At 39.7% G+C, this 16,832-nt stretch overlaps 1 protein-coding gene across 5 annotated transcripts in view; it reads right to left on the bottom strand.

Moving 5' to 3' along the window:
* Positions 1–232: 232 nt before the first annotated feature.
* The window catches only part of tox2 (TOX high mobility group box family member 2), a 90,764-nt gene continuing 74,164 nt past the window's right edge, over positions 233–16,832 (bottom strand). For 2 of the 5 annotated variants that reach the window (XM_051414393.1, XM_051414391.1), the window contains 6 exons: positions 13,587–13,852; positions 11,803–12,046; positions 6,601–6,681; positions 3,324–3,734; positions 3,092–3,240; positions 233–2,284 (listed from right to left, as the gene is read on the bottom strand). In XM_051414393.1, coding sequence (XP_051270353.1) covers positions 2,242–2,284; positions 3,092–3,240; positions 3,324–3,734; positions 6,601–6,681; positions 11,803–12,046; positions 13,587–13,852 — 1,194 coding nt within the window. In that variant the 3' untranslated portion in view covers positions 233–2,241. Of the gene's footprint in view, positions 2,285–3,091; positions 3,241–3,323; positions 3,735–6,600; positions 6,682–11,802; positions 12,047–13,585; positions 13,853–16,832 lie in introns of all 5 variants that reach the window. The other 3 variants (XM_051414395.1, XM_051414394.1, XM_051414392.1) reach the window with 2 other exon arrangements.

Here is a 16,832-nt window from a genome sequence, read left to right as displayed (position 1 = left end):
TGCATCCATAGCTAATTAGCTAATTCCATTGGAGCTAAATATAAATATAGGATACAAATGTGACCTCTCTTAAGTGCAAATACACTGCAAGGTACAGTAAGTTGTGGGTGTTGGTAGATCTTTAAAACAACAATTATCATGTCTTTAAAAAAAAGGTGTGATCATCTCATTAGAGAAGGGGACAAAAAGATACCAAATGTATGCACAGAAAATGAACAGGCATCACACTTGATCACTTTTAAACTTTTTTTTATTATGCAGGTTTGAAATAAAAGAAGCATTGTGACACAAACAGATGCTGCTGGCAAGGAAAAAAAGGAGCAGCACCCAAAATGTAAAAAATAAAGAAAAAAATCATTGTTGTGGTCATCATCATGTTTATCAAACCAGAGGGAAAAAACAATAAAATAGGAATAAAAATACACCTCCATTGTAAGAAGCAAAAAGTGATCTAATTTCTCTCATAAATAAGAACCTGTCAAATGGCTGATGGGCAACTAGTGAAAACAATATATTGATAACCATTTAAAATATTAATTATTACTGGCTTTACAAATAAAATAACTACAATTGGCAGTTTTTTTTACACAACTTAAAATGTTATAGTTCTGTAACAACTAAAACTGAAATTATGCTACAGTAAAGAGATAAATACAGATGTCTTTGTCAGCAAAATGCATTTCTGTTAATCACACAAAAAGTTAAAAAGATGAGATCAACACAACCAAACACCAACTAGAAACTTATAAAAATCACTGTAATGTGGATGTGATGGCTCCATTCACATATTTCATTACTTCACTTCTGCATGTCGAGGAGACAAAATTGACATTATGGTCAGACAAAATAAGAAAAGGGAGGAGGAGGAGGGGAGTGGGGCATTTTGAGGCAATATTTTTTTTTTCCACCTGCAACATTATATCTCATTTGATCTCACAGCGTTTCTTTCTCTCTTTTCTATCTCTTTCCTCTCTATCTCTCACCTGGCTCTTTCCATTTAATGATCTGCAGGACACATATTGTGTATTCAGTTTTAGATTGAACTTTATTGGAAAAAAAACACACCAGTGAGCACAGATTTAATGCAAGAACGAGAGTGTGAAATACTCCTCTGAAATCCAGCTGCACAAGGCTGTTAAAATTCACGAGAAAGACTCAACACTCGAACACTGAAACACTCTTGCACGCAAGTGTGTGTCCGTGCACATACGCTCATACACACTCAACTCCACACGTCATGAATGGGGTACATTCTAACGTCCAGACACACACACACACACACACACACACACACACACACATACACCCACACACAAAATGACTTACATGTAATATTAAAGAAGAAACAAATCTATGTGGACTTCAAATTCCCAATTTGATCCCATAAAAGTGATATTTACAATCACACTGTGACAGCTCAGTAGACCTCAACAGGTCTTTAATATTAAAAAAAGATTCTTTTTGTTTTGTTTCTCTTCCCGACCCAAGCTTTTTTGTATTAATTTGCAGGCCCTTAAGCAAAGCTACCATAACATCTAAGCCTGCGCTGAACCTACTAGAAGTTAATATTTTTCTACAGTACAGGGCCCAACGCTTACTGGCAAAAAAAAAAAAAAAAAGATGAACAATTTGCAAGCCAGAAATAAATAAAACAGCAACAACAACAACAAAAAGGAAAAAACATAAAAGGAAATTAAAATGATTAAAGAAGAGGAAGAGGATTTTTTCCTCTTATTCTAATTAAAGCTGGATGGGGTCCCTGAGGGGACTTTGATGGTGACACAGACGATGAGTGCTCTACAGCCTGGCCTGTATCGGAGAGGGCATAGAAAACACAACTCAGAGAGGAGGGTGGGAGCGAAAGGGAGGGAGGAGAGGGGGGTTTCATAAGTGCTTGGCAAATTTTAAACAGCAAGAGGACTGCTAATACATTAAGTGGTACAGACAGCAGTCATCGAGTCAAAAAACTCTGGTCACAAGTTCTTCTAGAAACTGAGAGAAATAAAAATTACATTGACAAAAAAAGGTGGATGTGGTGGTGTTGGGGGGGGGGGGTGTGTCTGTGTGTGTTTGTGTTTGTATGTGTGTGTTAATGTATTTGTACTGTATGTTAAGTGTGAACTGTATGTAAGTGTGTGCATGAGAAGAGGTTTGAGGGGATAGGGGTGAGGGGGATGGGGATAGGGGAGTGAGAGTAGACTCCTCGGTGTCATATTTGTCGACAGAGCATGATCTTCAGTTTCAGGTGAGGTAGAGTGGCTTGTCCCTGCCAATCATGCTGCCACTGGAGGAGAAAAAAAACAAAACAAAATCAAAAACAGAGGCTCAGGTTTGATTATGACCAAAGATACAGCAGTAAAGAAAAAAACGATTCAAATACAAAAGACCAGAAAAACAGAGGTATATTTTCTTTAGATTGCAAGTACTTTTCATTCTCCAATGGCCACAGTTTAAACCAAAACCCCCATTCTCTTAGATTCTACCTCGCTCTAACCAAATCCTGTAAATAAATGAAGCGTTTCATAGTACTATAGCACGATGAGTGCTGTAGACTTAGCATAATATCTTCCAGTGCTGCAGGACTGCACAGCCTGCCAAACAATAACAGTGAAAACTTGTGTTAGGAACATCTGTTTTTTACTGCTGTTTGACAAACACATGACAAGCTCTATTATCTCACCATTACCTCTCCAGCTGTCTCCTCTGTCTCACTGTAATGGAGCTGACAACACTTATATTGTGAAAGCAGTGGGAGAGACGTCTGACATGACTATGTATGCTTATTTCTAAGGGAGTTCTGGTCTAAGACTTGGATTGGACCATATCTGTCTGACAAATTCAACCTGAAAACCTTAAATCAGAAAGGTAACAATAATCTTTGCAATCTTGACTTTCTCACAATATATTTTTCTTTCTTTGAGTAAATACATCAAACAGCCAAATAAAATGTCTGTTTGGTTGAACTCAATTCATTTTCTCCATTCCAAATGTCATTCAAGCCTATATGATTTGACGAGTTGCAGTAACAAAGGTTATTGTGGAAAGCAGACTGTGGGAAGCAAATAAAACTGTCTCCTCTGTCTCCACTGACCTGCAGTGGTTGCCACACTCCCGATTGCAGTATTCACTGTCCCAGTCATGGCTCTGAGCCACTCCAGGGCCTGGACCAGGGCCGGAGGCTCCTGGAGACTGGGAACCCCCAATGCTCTTCTGATAATCTGACTGGAGGTGGGAAAAACCCTGGAGAAAGAAAGAAAATTAAGCCAACATCTTAAAAGTAAACTATTCCACAGCAGTAAGTGCGTTTAAGATTGTTACTATACCTGCTGCCCAGGAGGTGGGGAGTGGAGAGAGGCCTGCAGGCCCATCTGGTGAGAGATGATTGGCTGGGACTGGACCTGCTGCATGCGGATAGGCTGGTTGAGGAGCGAGCTCTGGTGCAGGGAGAGCTGCTGGTGGGGGTGAAGGGGTGGGCTGATCTGGAAGGAGGAAGGGGGAGAGGCACTAATGCTGGGCAGCATCTGCGATTGGCTGAGCGTCTGCGACAGTGTGTGGCGAGGGGCGTGTCCTGCATAGCTCTGCAGGTCGGTGAGAGGGAAGGCCCCGGGCCCTAGGTAGGGCGACGATGGCTGGGGGGGAGGTGGCACACTGTACAGGGGCGGGTTGGCTGGCATCATATGTGGAGAAGCCTGGCTTGTTTGGGCACTTTTTGTCTCCACAGGATCATTATATGTCTAGAGAGGAGGGAGGAGAAGGATATTTCAGATTCCAGTTTATTGCAACATGGATTATTCCTGTAGTTTTGTGCAAACATAGTGTTTCATTGTGCAATGAGGGATTTTTGTGTGCTCACTTTCAGTTTTACCATCAAATAAAGTGGTGTAGATAATCACACCAAACTGTGGGTTTGTTTACAACCACATTTCTTGCCCTGTCTGATTATATTGATGTTGTCATGTTCCCAGATTTATTTGATAAATACCATGCTATCATAACCACTACAATTGATGGCCAAAGCTCCAAAAATAAGACCTAATCGGTAATAAACTGTAAATATTCTTAAAGTTAAAGTTAAAACGAGTGAAATATTATCAGTATGTACCCTCCAGAAAGGTTTATGTAATGGTTAGATTTTGAATATGTATTGCAGTTCCTTATTGAAATGCGGGAAATGCGGTAAATTAGACCGCTCTTCCCTGGAGCAAACAGTATGGCCAGTATTGTGACCCTGTGTTCAAATTGCTTAGTACATATTAATACTATTTGCAATTGTAGTATGCAAATATAGTCTAAGAAAGCTATGAGCGTGCATATTACAGCTGATGGAGTTGATGGCTGCTAAATGATAACGCCTCATTCCCACAGAAACAACCCTCTCAGGGGAATTTTTCTAAACAATATGTCAATGAAGCAAAGAAAAGGAGCAGCTGGCATCTTAAAATTCAAAGACAATTTAAATAACTTCATGAAATAAAGTGAAAGTGACTTAGCTCCTTTTCTAAGAAATGTTTATTTGATGTAAAAATGTGGTCATAAATAGTAACAATGTGCACTAATTCTATACTATTCATTGCCTACTTATAGTACTTATAGTATGTTTACCCATTGTGGATAATGCTATATATGGTCACCCATCTGTTCCTCTACTCTTTATTTATGAATTATACAGAAACCACTGTTGATGCTTGGAGACCTGACACGCGCACACACACGCACATGCACACACACACACACACACACACACACACACACACACACACACACACACACACACACACACAAACACACATTTATTCTGTTGGCCTTTCTGTCTCCCTTTTTTTTCATGAGGTGGTGTATGTATGAAATACATCCAGTGTTTCTCATTAACTGTCAGACTGGCTGGAGTGATGTGTGCTGGTCTGCTATTTAGTAATGGCTCACATCCATCCCTCTGAACCCCTGAAATAATCAATGGGACGAGATGGAGGGATGGATAAAAGAGAGGGACGGATACATTTGCAGGGTCAAGTAGAAAATGAAATACTGAAGAAATGGTGTGAGGGGAGAGGGGAAGAGTGAAAGGATCGGTGTGATTTATTGAACTGTGTTTTATTTTAAGGGAATATTTTAGGATATATTGCAATTTATCTATTTCATATTCATCAGAGAAAATATAATAACAGTATATGAGATTATGATATATAATATATTATTATGAAGTTTGAAACATTTATGAAATCATGAAATCTGTGAAATCTACAACATACTGTGACTTTTTTTTAATTAAGACTTTTTAAAATCACATTCTGTACTTAGAGTGTTTTTTTTCATTCAAATGAATAAAAGAGAAGTGGTATGACATACAGTGGGAAGCAATCAAACTTTTGTTTTTTCTTCTTCTACCAAACAAACCGACATGCGTCACACAACAAAAAGGCAACAGGTGCACGCTAGAGATGCTGGAGATGTGAATCCCTCAAATGATACTCCAATTACCTTCAATTCCACCCACCCCAATTCACTTTGAAAAGACTCCCTCATTGGTAATTAAAAAAGAGAGTGGCGTTGAATCATGAGATTCAGCCCTGCATTCAGATTGGCTGGTCCTGAATGACTGAGGGGGGGTCGCAGGTTTATTTTTGTCAGTCAGTTTTTTGACTGGCAATCTACCAACATATAGTATCAATCAAGCCTCTGTATAGGGGCTCTGACATGAATGTCTAATTGCACCAAAGACAAGAGATGGGAATAGTCTTTTTAGTTGAAAGTATGCCACAGTGAAGAGGCTGATGAATTAACTATTCATGCCTTAATCAAGGTGCTTGTTTTCGGCCCATGAGCATGAGAGGAAGTGTGGCGCTCTGCGGAGGGGAGGAAGGAGGACGAGGAGAGGGAGGGGGAAGAGGAGGAGCTTGGTATATGCTAATGCAATTTAGAGTTGTGTTTTTGAAAACAATGCAGAGGCACTGAAAATGAAATGCAGTGCACCAACAGATTGAAACACCCCTGTCCTGTGATAACTATTGTGTAAGCCCTGCAGATGTAAGAAGAGTTAGGGGGCAGGGTATTATAACAGCTTTTAAAAAACTGAACTTTTACAATCCAGGAATGGGTTTTTATACAAACACAGGGAAAAACGTGTTGGTGTTCTGGGCTAAACTGGAGTAACGTGCAGCAAAGAGAGAGCAGTAAGTGTGAGCAAACCTCAGCCAACACATTAGTGGCCCATCAGGGAGGACAGAAGCACCAGGAGGACAGCAAATGATAGGTAATGTCCACTTCTATTCTTACATGTGCACACTGATGTGAGCACACACACACACACATAGGCCGTGTACTGTTACTTTTCATTTCTCCCCAGGTTGCAAATCGGGTGTGTTTGAGGCCTAATTTTCACTGTTCTCCTCTGAGCACACACACACACACACACACACACACACACACACACACACACACACACACACACACACACACACGCATTTGCAGAAACATACTAACCTCTCCATGCAGCAAGTGGACCCTTTCCTTGGAATAAGAGTGAGTGGAATTCTGCCTAATTTATCATCCCTTATATCACCGCTGACCCATGTATATCAAAGATGTGACCCCCATGGTTACCTTGGAAACCAGACTGGCTCTGTAGGCGGCCAGGGCTTTCAGGTACTCCTTCTTAGCAGCCTCTGTTTTCCTCTTGTAGCTCTGCAGGAGCAAACACAACAACAACAACGATTGATTACAAGGTGATGCCAAAGGCTAAAATGACCCTGTGGTCCACACTGACTGATGTGGATGAGATTTTGGGAGTCATGGTGAGATTGTGTGACCTGGCAGTGTGCTCTGCGATGAAAAACATATCAAATGCATTCATTGCACAGTTATCAAGTCAAGGAGATTTGACCATCTGCATGATGTTGCTCCGTTTGAAGCGTTTATTCCTCCAAAATATCCAAAATTAAATACCAAGAAAGACTGCGCAATAATATTAAAATGGAGTTTGAAATATTATGGAGCTAAATGAGGAGTGAGAAGCTGTTTGCCATTTTGTGTGCTGCTTTTCAGCCTCTTCCTCTATTAAGGCTGTTGCTCATCTCTTAATCAGAGCTGATGTCCCAGCAAATCATTCAGATGAGGAAGAAAAAAAACAGAAAGAATTCAAAACAGCATTAGCAAAGAGGCAATCTCAATCCTCCTGAATGAACCTCAAATGATGCGTTAAGACAGGGAATTCGAGTTAATGTCATCACATGTCACTCACGGGCTCTTTATAGCTGCCATTGCCTTTTTGATGCGGGGAAAACAAGTCACAAAAAAGTCCACCCTTAAATCGATGAGGAAGACTCAGATCTCATCTCCTCTCTGGAGCATTTTAATATGAAGGAGAATGTGTGTGTTTGTGTGCGTGAACGCAGTGGGTAATTACTGATCCTCAGTGAGAGACTCTCTGTGGCTCCATGGACGGGGTCATTTCTTTCAAAGAGGTGGGGTAGAATAACCATTAAGCATTCATGTGTTGCCAAATGCACATAGGCTGGCAGCTGCTAACAGAGTCAATAAACAAACAGACATACACGCAGAACAGCAAACAAACCGGGATGAAGACGGATACAATCTCTTGCTCAAACAGCTGATGTTTATCCTCTCACTCATCCCTATTTACAATATTATTATTATTTCCCTTCCCTGATATACATTGAGATATTTTGGAATGAGGCTGCATTGAATTAGGAACTCAAAAATAAAGGAACAAACCACAGATTTTCATAATAAAAGCAGATAAACCCCATTAAGATTTACAGTTCTTGTAAAAAAACAAAAAGAAAAAGTGACAACCTTACCCCTCACCCCTTAAATATTGATAGATCCATGGCCGCCTCTTTAATGAACGCCAAACTACTCCCAGAAGCTTTAATTCCAAATTAATTTAACACAGCTAATGATTCGCGCAATGACGGATACTTTTAAATAAATTACCATGCCTAAGGATGTCTAATTATTCCAAAGTGAGTGGATTCATTAGCAATTGAAGCCGTCAGAGGCTGCAGGTCAGTATGAATTAAAAATAACAAAGCTGCAAAGGGAGAGCATATGCCTCCATCGTAATCCTGACACAGAGGTGTCCCGCCTGAATTAGCCCCTAATTGTACCTTAATGAAATGTTCTTGTTTGATAACCAGTTAATTACAGGAGACAATAACTCCGCACCCTGCTGACACTGAAGGGAGTGATTACCCCGACGACCGAAAAGACCGGGCGACCGGTAAGAGGAGGAGGAGGAGGAGGAGGAGAAGGAGGAGGAGGAAACAAATGGGAAGTAGAGAAGGTGGAGAGATGGGAGGGATGAAAAGGAAAGTAGCGGAGGAGAGGAGAGGAGAGGAGAGGAGCAGACGGCAAGTTACTAATTAAAAAGAAACTAAAAAAGGTGCATGTGAAAGGTAGACAAAGAGGCAGAAAACAGACTAAGAAATGGATGGATATCTTTGGACAGATGCTACAACTCAGCCTATAGAATAAGTTCAATATCAAAACGTGCTGTTTAAACAAACTGACAGTGTTCTTTTCCTTCTATCTCCGACCTTTCACCAATACACAATTCCAACGCAGCAGACTTAATTAAACAAAGCTAATGTCTCTCCTCCCTCCCACCCAACTCCATTATCCCTGTTCCTCCCCACTACTGTAAAAATGGAAAATTGATCTTAATCTTAAATAACAAAAACAAGAAAAATGTTCTTTTGTGTTTCTGGGGCAGCTTTAACATGTAGTCACCTTGAGGAATAACGCAGCCCAAATAACGCATTGATCTTGCACTATAAAACAAAGGCCTTCGGGAATTAAAAAAAAACGCTGTATAGCGTGCAGGCATTTGAAACGTCTTAATAAAAAACAAAATATGAACATAAACATGAATAACAAAAAAAATCCCACTTTGTTCTACCAAACTCAAGGGCGGCACAGGAGAATACACAACAACCTCGAGTGAAGTGGGGAAAATGCACACTGAAGCTCAGAAATAAAAAAAAAGGATCACAAAAAGAACACAAATCACAACAATGGAACTTCTGATCGTTTCTTCAATAAAATACGGCAATAAAACATGTTGCCTTCAATGCATTTATGTGAATTCTGCTGCATGGTGTGTTTGAGAAGTACTATAGGTAATTGGAAACAGGGCCCACGTTTCTAGTTAAACAAAGCTGTGTGTAGGGGAAGGGTTGTGTTTACATTCTGGTGCTCCTGCATGGCTCCAGAGGGTCTGACTGTGACATTATAGAATGAACCTCATCGGTCCTATAGAGATGACGTGACAGCCAGTGTTGAAAAAAAAAGAAAAGGCACAACAGCATATACATCGACAGATTGAGAGCAAGGAGAGATATAAATTGAAGCCGTATATAGAAAATGTTTAAGGTATGAGACCCTGGTTTTCATTCTAAATTCATCTCACTTGAACATTACTGGTCAGCAGTTGTGGATAGAGTACACCATAATGTGTTGTTACATTAAACCAAAGAGAGAAATCTATGGAGTATTAACATGCAGTAGCTGAATTGGTTACACACTGTAAATACACGGTTAACAAGTTTATCCATTTGTTGTGCTGGAATAAGTGACAGTGCTAGAATAATTAGAGCAATCACAGTGTTATTGCCCAGACAGGGTACTACATTTCATTCCATAATGACATCATTACCTCAAGTTAATTATGTGTCTTGCGAGGTGACACGTTTGATTAAACACATGAATGCACAAACAAATCAAAAAATTAGCTGTGGAACGGCACAATAAATGGGTGAATTTTTAATGGTGGAATTGCCCTTTTGTTAGTTTCGTCTCTGTTCCCAGGTAATACTGTGAAGGACAAATGCATTCAGGAGGAGAGAGAGAGAGAGAGAGAGAGAGAGAGAGAGAGAGAGAGAGAGAGAGAGAGAGAGAGAGAGAGAGAAAGACAGACAGACAGACAGACAGACAGACAGACAGACAGAGTGAGTGAGAGAGAGAGCTTTGCATCCACAGTACAAGACCCAAGGTAAAAAAGAAGCCAGGACACAGAGGGTTAAGAAGCACAAACAATAACATTTCAGGAGCAGATGTCCTTGAGGCAAAACCAAGGACAAGGCAATTGCTAATCTTGTATTCCCAGCATGATCAAATCACCAGGCAACAGATATAAATAAAAGGACAGGAAATGAGGAATTCACATTCAAGGGTGTCAGTGGCAAAATGAAGATTCATGGTGAAGAGCCCCGGTGAAGGCGGCAAAAATTAACTGCAAATAAAAGGGACAGACGGCCTCCAAAGTCCAGCGTATAAAGTAGGTTTGGTGGGAGAAAAACACACACATGCTAGATAGGGTCTAGTCGATGGTGGCTGGGGCTGAGGAGAATGGGCTGCACTTTGTCATGGAGACAGGTGCTTTTATTTGACACCCAATAGGCTGTGCCCTGACTGGATATTCTAAAAATATGAGTCTGCGCATCATCATCAGACTGTCTCGTTTTCCATTCATTTCACACCATCATTTGTTACCACAAACACATAGAAACCCCTTTGACTTTGTCTGTTGGTCTGGAATGCTAAAATGAAATAGAAAATGTGCTGGACGGAATGCTGTAAACTGCAGTAAATGTTAATGCAGTTCCATATGCACAGGTCAGACTGTAATAAAGTTAAATTGACTCCTGGAAATATTCAGGGAAATATATGTACACTGCTGATGGAAGAAAACTTTTCACTTACTTAAATATATGATTTTCTCTGCATTCAGACAGGATAATAATACGTTTCTACCAGTTGATTCAGTACTTTTGGTGCATGTCTTATTCACAAATAAATGTGAAAAAAAAGATTTCAAGGCATTAGATACATGACTCTCACTTAATAAAATAAGTATTGTACATGCTTCACTTCAAGTTAAGGATAATAGAACAAAAATCTTAATTTTCTGGTGCTGCACCATCTTTCCACTTCTGAAACATGTGTTCTTATGCAGTTTTAACACAGTTCAAACAAATGATGGTGGTTATATACTTTTAAAATAAATAGCTCCATCATACCCACGATTAGACCTCTGTGACTTATGCAGCATGTACCATAGATTATGTAATATAATATATGAAGGATCCTCCTGCGCTTACATAAGAAGCTTAATTTGGCTGCAACACTTTCTAACTGAATGTCTTCCTCAAGTACATTTCGACATGTGGACAAGAAGAAGAGCTGGGGATTTGAACCGCCAACCATGGGGATCAGTGGACAACCTGCTCTACCTTCTGAGCATCAGCCACACATATAATCAGTATTTTTATATTAACACTATAGTTATAGTTATATAATATATATTATAGTTATATGACTTATATGTAAAAGGGGTTGTGTTTTGTTTCACTCTCAATGCTGTTATAGCATTGTTTTCAGCAGGTAGCTGTTTTCAAATCCACTGTACACTACCTGCCCAGCACCAAATATCACACGATGAAGTTAGTGACTAGCTGGTGAACATAACGGACAGATCTAAAAGAAAAGTGAACATTGACCTTTCATTCACCAGGTGAAAAACGACTCCAAATGAATGATAACATTGCTGGATAGTTCCACATATCAACAAAGAAGATGATGATAATGTCAGTGTTGTGTTCACAGCTTGTTTACGCTGGCTGCACATGGCCAAAAAAATTGCTATTGTAGATTTAAATCAAACATAAGTAATCCAATTTTAACTATAAGGTTAATTTCTAAGAATCAACGTTTTATGTTGCTTTTATTACAGAAGATAGTGTTAAATGCAAAAATTCTGTATATATGTACACAGTATCAATCTACCTGTTTCTGCTCCTCTCCCAGTCCGTCCCACATGGAGGCTACTATCTTGGATACGTCGCCAAAGGTGGCGTTGGGATTCTGTCCTTTAATGGCTGCCTGGGTGTCTCTGAAGAACAGGGCGTAGGCTGACACAGGCTTTGTAGGCTCATTGGGGTCCTTCTTTTTCTTCTTTTTTTGGGGTTTGGGCTTAGGCTTCATCATCTCTGAAGACGGCCGCTTCTCACCCGTGATCTGAAAGACCATCAAAAACACACAAAAAACAAAACAGCTTATTGACACTGCAGAAACAAGGTCTATCAATTCAGCCGGAGTGAATAATTGCATCTCTGATAAATGCTTATAACATTGGGTCCAGGTGAAGCATGTAAACTTCATTAAATCCATAATTCATTCAGTCTGTTCAATAGCCGTGTAGTCAGCGTTTGAATATTGCAGCAATGTTTCACTGACAGTAAGACTTTGACACACGCACTGGTTGACAGCATTTTCTTCTGCCTTACTTTGTCTGTTAGTTGAATTTATCAAACCTTTTCAAATCTTTATTTTTCAGTTGTTCAGCAAGTCATAAATTCTGACTTTTCATGCTAGGGGTGAAAGGAATTTTAAATCGCCTGCTGTATCTGCTCTGGCTTTGATGTGGTCTCAGAATGAATCGGAGAGAGCAAATGGAATTACTTACTGATAGGAGAGGTGGTAATCATTTTTATTCACACACACACACACACACACACACACACACACACACACACACACACACACACACACACACACACACACACACACACACACGTGAGAAGCACAGCAGAGATGCATAGGCAGGGAAATATATTTTCTTTAACTAAAGAATCCCCTTCTTGTTATATTGTATCACTGCGAGCTAGCATTTAAATACACCGATGAATCTGAAACACTGTGGAGGTGGCAGATTCAATTATACACTCATTCACATTCCCTTGACAGAAATGAAGCAAATCCACAGAGACATTGGTTGTTGGGCAATTTATGAAAGCAGTTTTACAGATTTACATAAACCAAATGAATGTAAACAAGTGTCCTTCTCTTCTCATTTAGATGATTTAAATGAAGGAGTGTTAAGTTTCAAACCAGACTGTAACTCCAATGACAAAATTAGATAGGGTCACCAAGGCATCACACACATCTGCATTGCTAATGATCAACCCATTAAAACATCCGTCACGTCTGCAAATAAAGGAGGTTTCTTCACTTTTGGAAGTACATATACTGTATTTCTGAAGTTACTTCAATTTGTGTGTATAGTTTGCCAACAAACTTACAAACATGCCATGGTGGTAGTGGATTGTTAGCTATTCACAACTGTATAATTGGAATGGTGAAGTTATCTTTCACAAAAGGACCAGGGGAAGATTGTGTTGCTTTTAAGTGTGAGCCAGATTTTGGACATGTACAGAAAAAAGGACATTTTTAAAAATTAAAAGAAAATAAAGACGGTTTCTATACTTAAATTCAATCATGAGTTACATATTTCAAATCAGTCTTCTTCTCAAATGTGACAACACACTCTACCATGCCATTACATACACAAAGAGAAAGAAATCAGAGCTTCAGTTCCCCTCAACAGCAAGATTTTGCAACCATGTGAGTATTCCAGCCAACCAAATAAAAAGCACAAGCATGGCTACCCATAAATTCCTTTTTGAACTCAACACTACAGTAAGCATGCAAACCATCTCTGAGAAGCACTGCCAAGCCCTCGCCTCCTACTCCACTACTACAAGCCAGAGAAGCGTTGCCACATCAGTACCTTCGAATGAGGATCAGTCTCCTCTTCCTGATTGGAGCTTGAGGGGGAGGGTGTGGCCGATTTACTTCCGGGAGGAGAGGGGGAACCATGAGGCAGTGCACTCCGGCTGACCTGAGGGTTTAGCTGGGTCAGTGCACTCATGGGGTTGGGCAGTATCGGAGGTGAGCTGTTTATCAGGGGGTGGTTACGAGCGGGGTCATAATGAGAGCCGTCTGGGTGCTGGTGATGGTGTTGCTGTTGGTGGTGGTGCAAAGCCATCTCCTGCATCTGGGGTGAGAGAAGAACACCAGCTTTACTATCTACTCCTCTACTCAAAGTAATAAAAGTTTGCCAATTAGCCAAATATGCAAAGACTTAGAAGTGGAGATGACATTTTCAAATTTGAGAAAAATATGCATGGACAAAATCTATAAAAGACAGAAATTGCTTTTTTATATATATATATTGTAATGAGGGAAATACGTCTGTTGGGAGAAACTAGACAGACAAAGAACCCTCTTACAGGTCTCACTGTTAAACTGAGGCTGGTGGTTAGAAAGCTTCTCTTTTCTTTCTCAACTGTCTTTTTTTTGGGGACAGTAACAGGTATTATTTTCAGACTTGTAGGTTTGTGGCAACATTTATGCATACCAATACTTGTTTTGTAACTGACAAGCAGGGGTAAATTTTGAATACTGGAAGCAAATATCTCACAAAAAATACATAATCTCTCAACCCAGACCAACCAAGACAGCTCACTCACTAACCATTCTATAAAAACATGAATATTGCACCTGTGACATTCCCTGTAGCCATTGGTTTTGTTGCAGGTTGTCAGTTACTAGAGCCAGAAAATCTAGATTTTCAATGAGCTGGATGGAGCCAGTCAACACGGCTGCCTCTGCACTGACAGCTGTCAATCACGCAAATGTGACCCAAACATGCACTTTTAAAAATTTAATGTTTTGAAAATCATTTTACATTTATCGTCAAAATACTTTCCAGAAGCTATTAAGAGCTTAAAGCACCTACAATCATTTCTATACGAACAATAGATCACAACAACTTTCATATAAAAGGGGACATTTGTAGTGATAAACCCATAGATACTTGTCATCGGACTCTGCAGTTCCCCTCAGGTCTACGGAGCTTTTTTAGCATCTTTTAGCTCATTATTTTGGTTTGGTTTTGGTTCACTCTCACTACTTTGTGATTTCATAAAGAGGTTGTTTTTCTATTCAAGTCAACGTTTTGAGCCATTAGGGGAACTTAATCTACTTTATAAAATTTGCATTTCTTCGACTTTCAGCCATGTAACACACAGGCCCATTAACACTTAACTGAAATTGACATGCTTTTTGAAGGGACTCTCTATTACACTTAAAGGTACAATCCATCACTTCTATTGACTTCTATTTCTATGAAGTGCAACAACAAGTGCAAACCCCCCAGGGTCCTTGAGACACTGTGGCCTGGTTGGTAGTTGAGGGAAGACTTCTGTTTTAAGTGGCCAGAAATCTCCACACTTTGCAAAGCAATCGTTGCATCAATGGTATTGCTGCACAACCCTATCAACCCCCTGCAGATATATTATGCTCACTGTGTGCTATGACAGAGAAAAATGTTACTTACTGCCATGTAAAATTACACCTTTTTCAAATAGAAATAGAAACGAAAACGGTGCTTGCAGCTGGAGAATGACCCCCACATGCAGAACACCCTTCAGAGTGATTACAGAATCAGACTCTCACAAAGTTCTGCTCTCAGCAGCCTTGAAAGATCTGCAATAATAACTACATCAAAAGCTTTTCTTCAAGATTCATCAGGACAGAACATGAGCACGGACCAAAGGATGCTTTTAATGCAGGCATAAATGGGAATGTTTGGCAATTTACAGATCAGAAAGTGATGAACTAGCATTTGTTAGCTCTTTTAAACATTTATGAGTTAAATAATACATTACACATTAGTGAAGTGCTAAAAAGATCAAATTGAAAAGGCCCGAGCATATGAGGTCTTGATAAACACGAGTGGAGGTTCAGAGATGAAGGCTCGGCTCTCTAGTCATAATTGGTCCCAGTAGATTGCTAGAATAAAAATGCACAACAAAGTAATGTTGTACGAGGCTCTGGCCTGCTTTGAAAACTCATAATATTCACACGACATTAGATTCTGTTTTTGCCTCAGCAGCTGCTCACAAAAGGCAGCAATGAACAAAGACATTCCTTTTGCATTTCAAATAACCAAGCTCTAACCTCCCCCATCCATGGCAACTTCCAATCATAATTCAAAACACCATCACTACACTTCTTAAAACATGAGGAAATAGCTTCAGCAAAATAAGTAGTAAGACAGAAAAAAGAGGAAGAAAGGGGGAAGAGAAGGAAATAGAAATCCATTAATTTTCCATTTTCCATGGACTTGCTCTTTAAGGGTCCTCACAAACCAAGAAGCATTGAAAAACCAATTAATCAAACATGAATGGGCTATCATAGCTATAGCAGACGCGTTTCCATAGCAACAGCCTCCAGGCAAAATTGTCACCCTTTAATCTGAGCCACACCATGTTTAATATAAACAAGAAGGAGACATGCAGAGCAAAAGAGTTCACCGGGGAAGGCACCATGGCATTACGGGTACTGGGTGTCGACCTCGTAAGAGAAAAACCTTGGGACACTAAGGCTTCAAGTTCCTATTTTAAAGGTTTAATTTGACACAAATTGTTATATTGAAAAACATGTATGAAATCACCTTATTCTTATGGAGCAAAATCATAGAGATGGTGGAGATTGACTACAAGTATGAATCAAGTTACGTTCCTTTTCAACCTAAAAATAAAATAATTCAGTGTATTTCTTGATTCTGTTTTGAATGGAGTACACATTTGGTCTGCTATTATTTATATTCACTCTCATATTCCGTAGCATTGACTCACATTTTCATTACAGCTGAGCGTTCAGTCCCAACTAATGAAGCAGATGGTCACCAGAAAATATAGAAACAAATAAACTACTGCATTTGTTGAAGCTGTAGTATACAGCCACTGTAAAAGCAAAGACACACCAAGGAAAGCACAAAGAAACTCACTGTCAACTACAAAAATGTGCCTTAACCTATTACAGTTACTAAAAGCACCTGTATACTGTATAGACCACTAGTGCTCATTACTCGAAATGGTCCTACTGTGATAATTTACTTCTAATAGTCACTTCTTTGTCACTGTTCAAACTGTCTCTGAGTGCTTTTAGTTGGTGCTTTCACCTGTGTG

The sequence above is a fragment of the Dicentrarchus labrax genome, unplaced genomic scaffold, assembly GCF_905237075.1.
Source record: "Dicentrarchus labrax unplaced genomic scaffold, dlabrax2021, whole genome shotgun sequence".
NCBI lineage: Eukaryota > Metazoa > Chordata > Actinopteri > Moronidae > Dicentrarchus > Dicentrarchus labrax.
The sequence above is the reverse complement of the archived record's forward strand: the minus strand, read 5'-3'. Positions and strand labels throughout refer to the sequence as shown.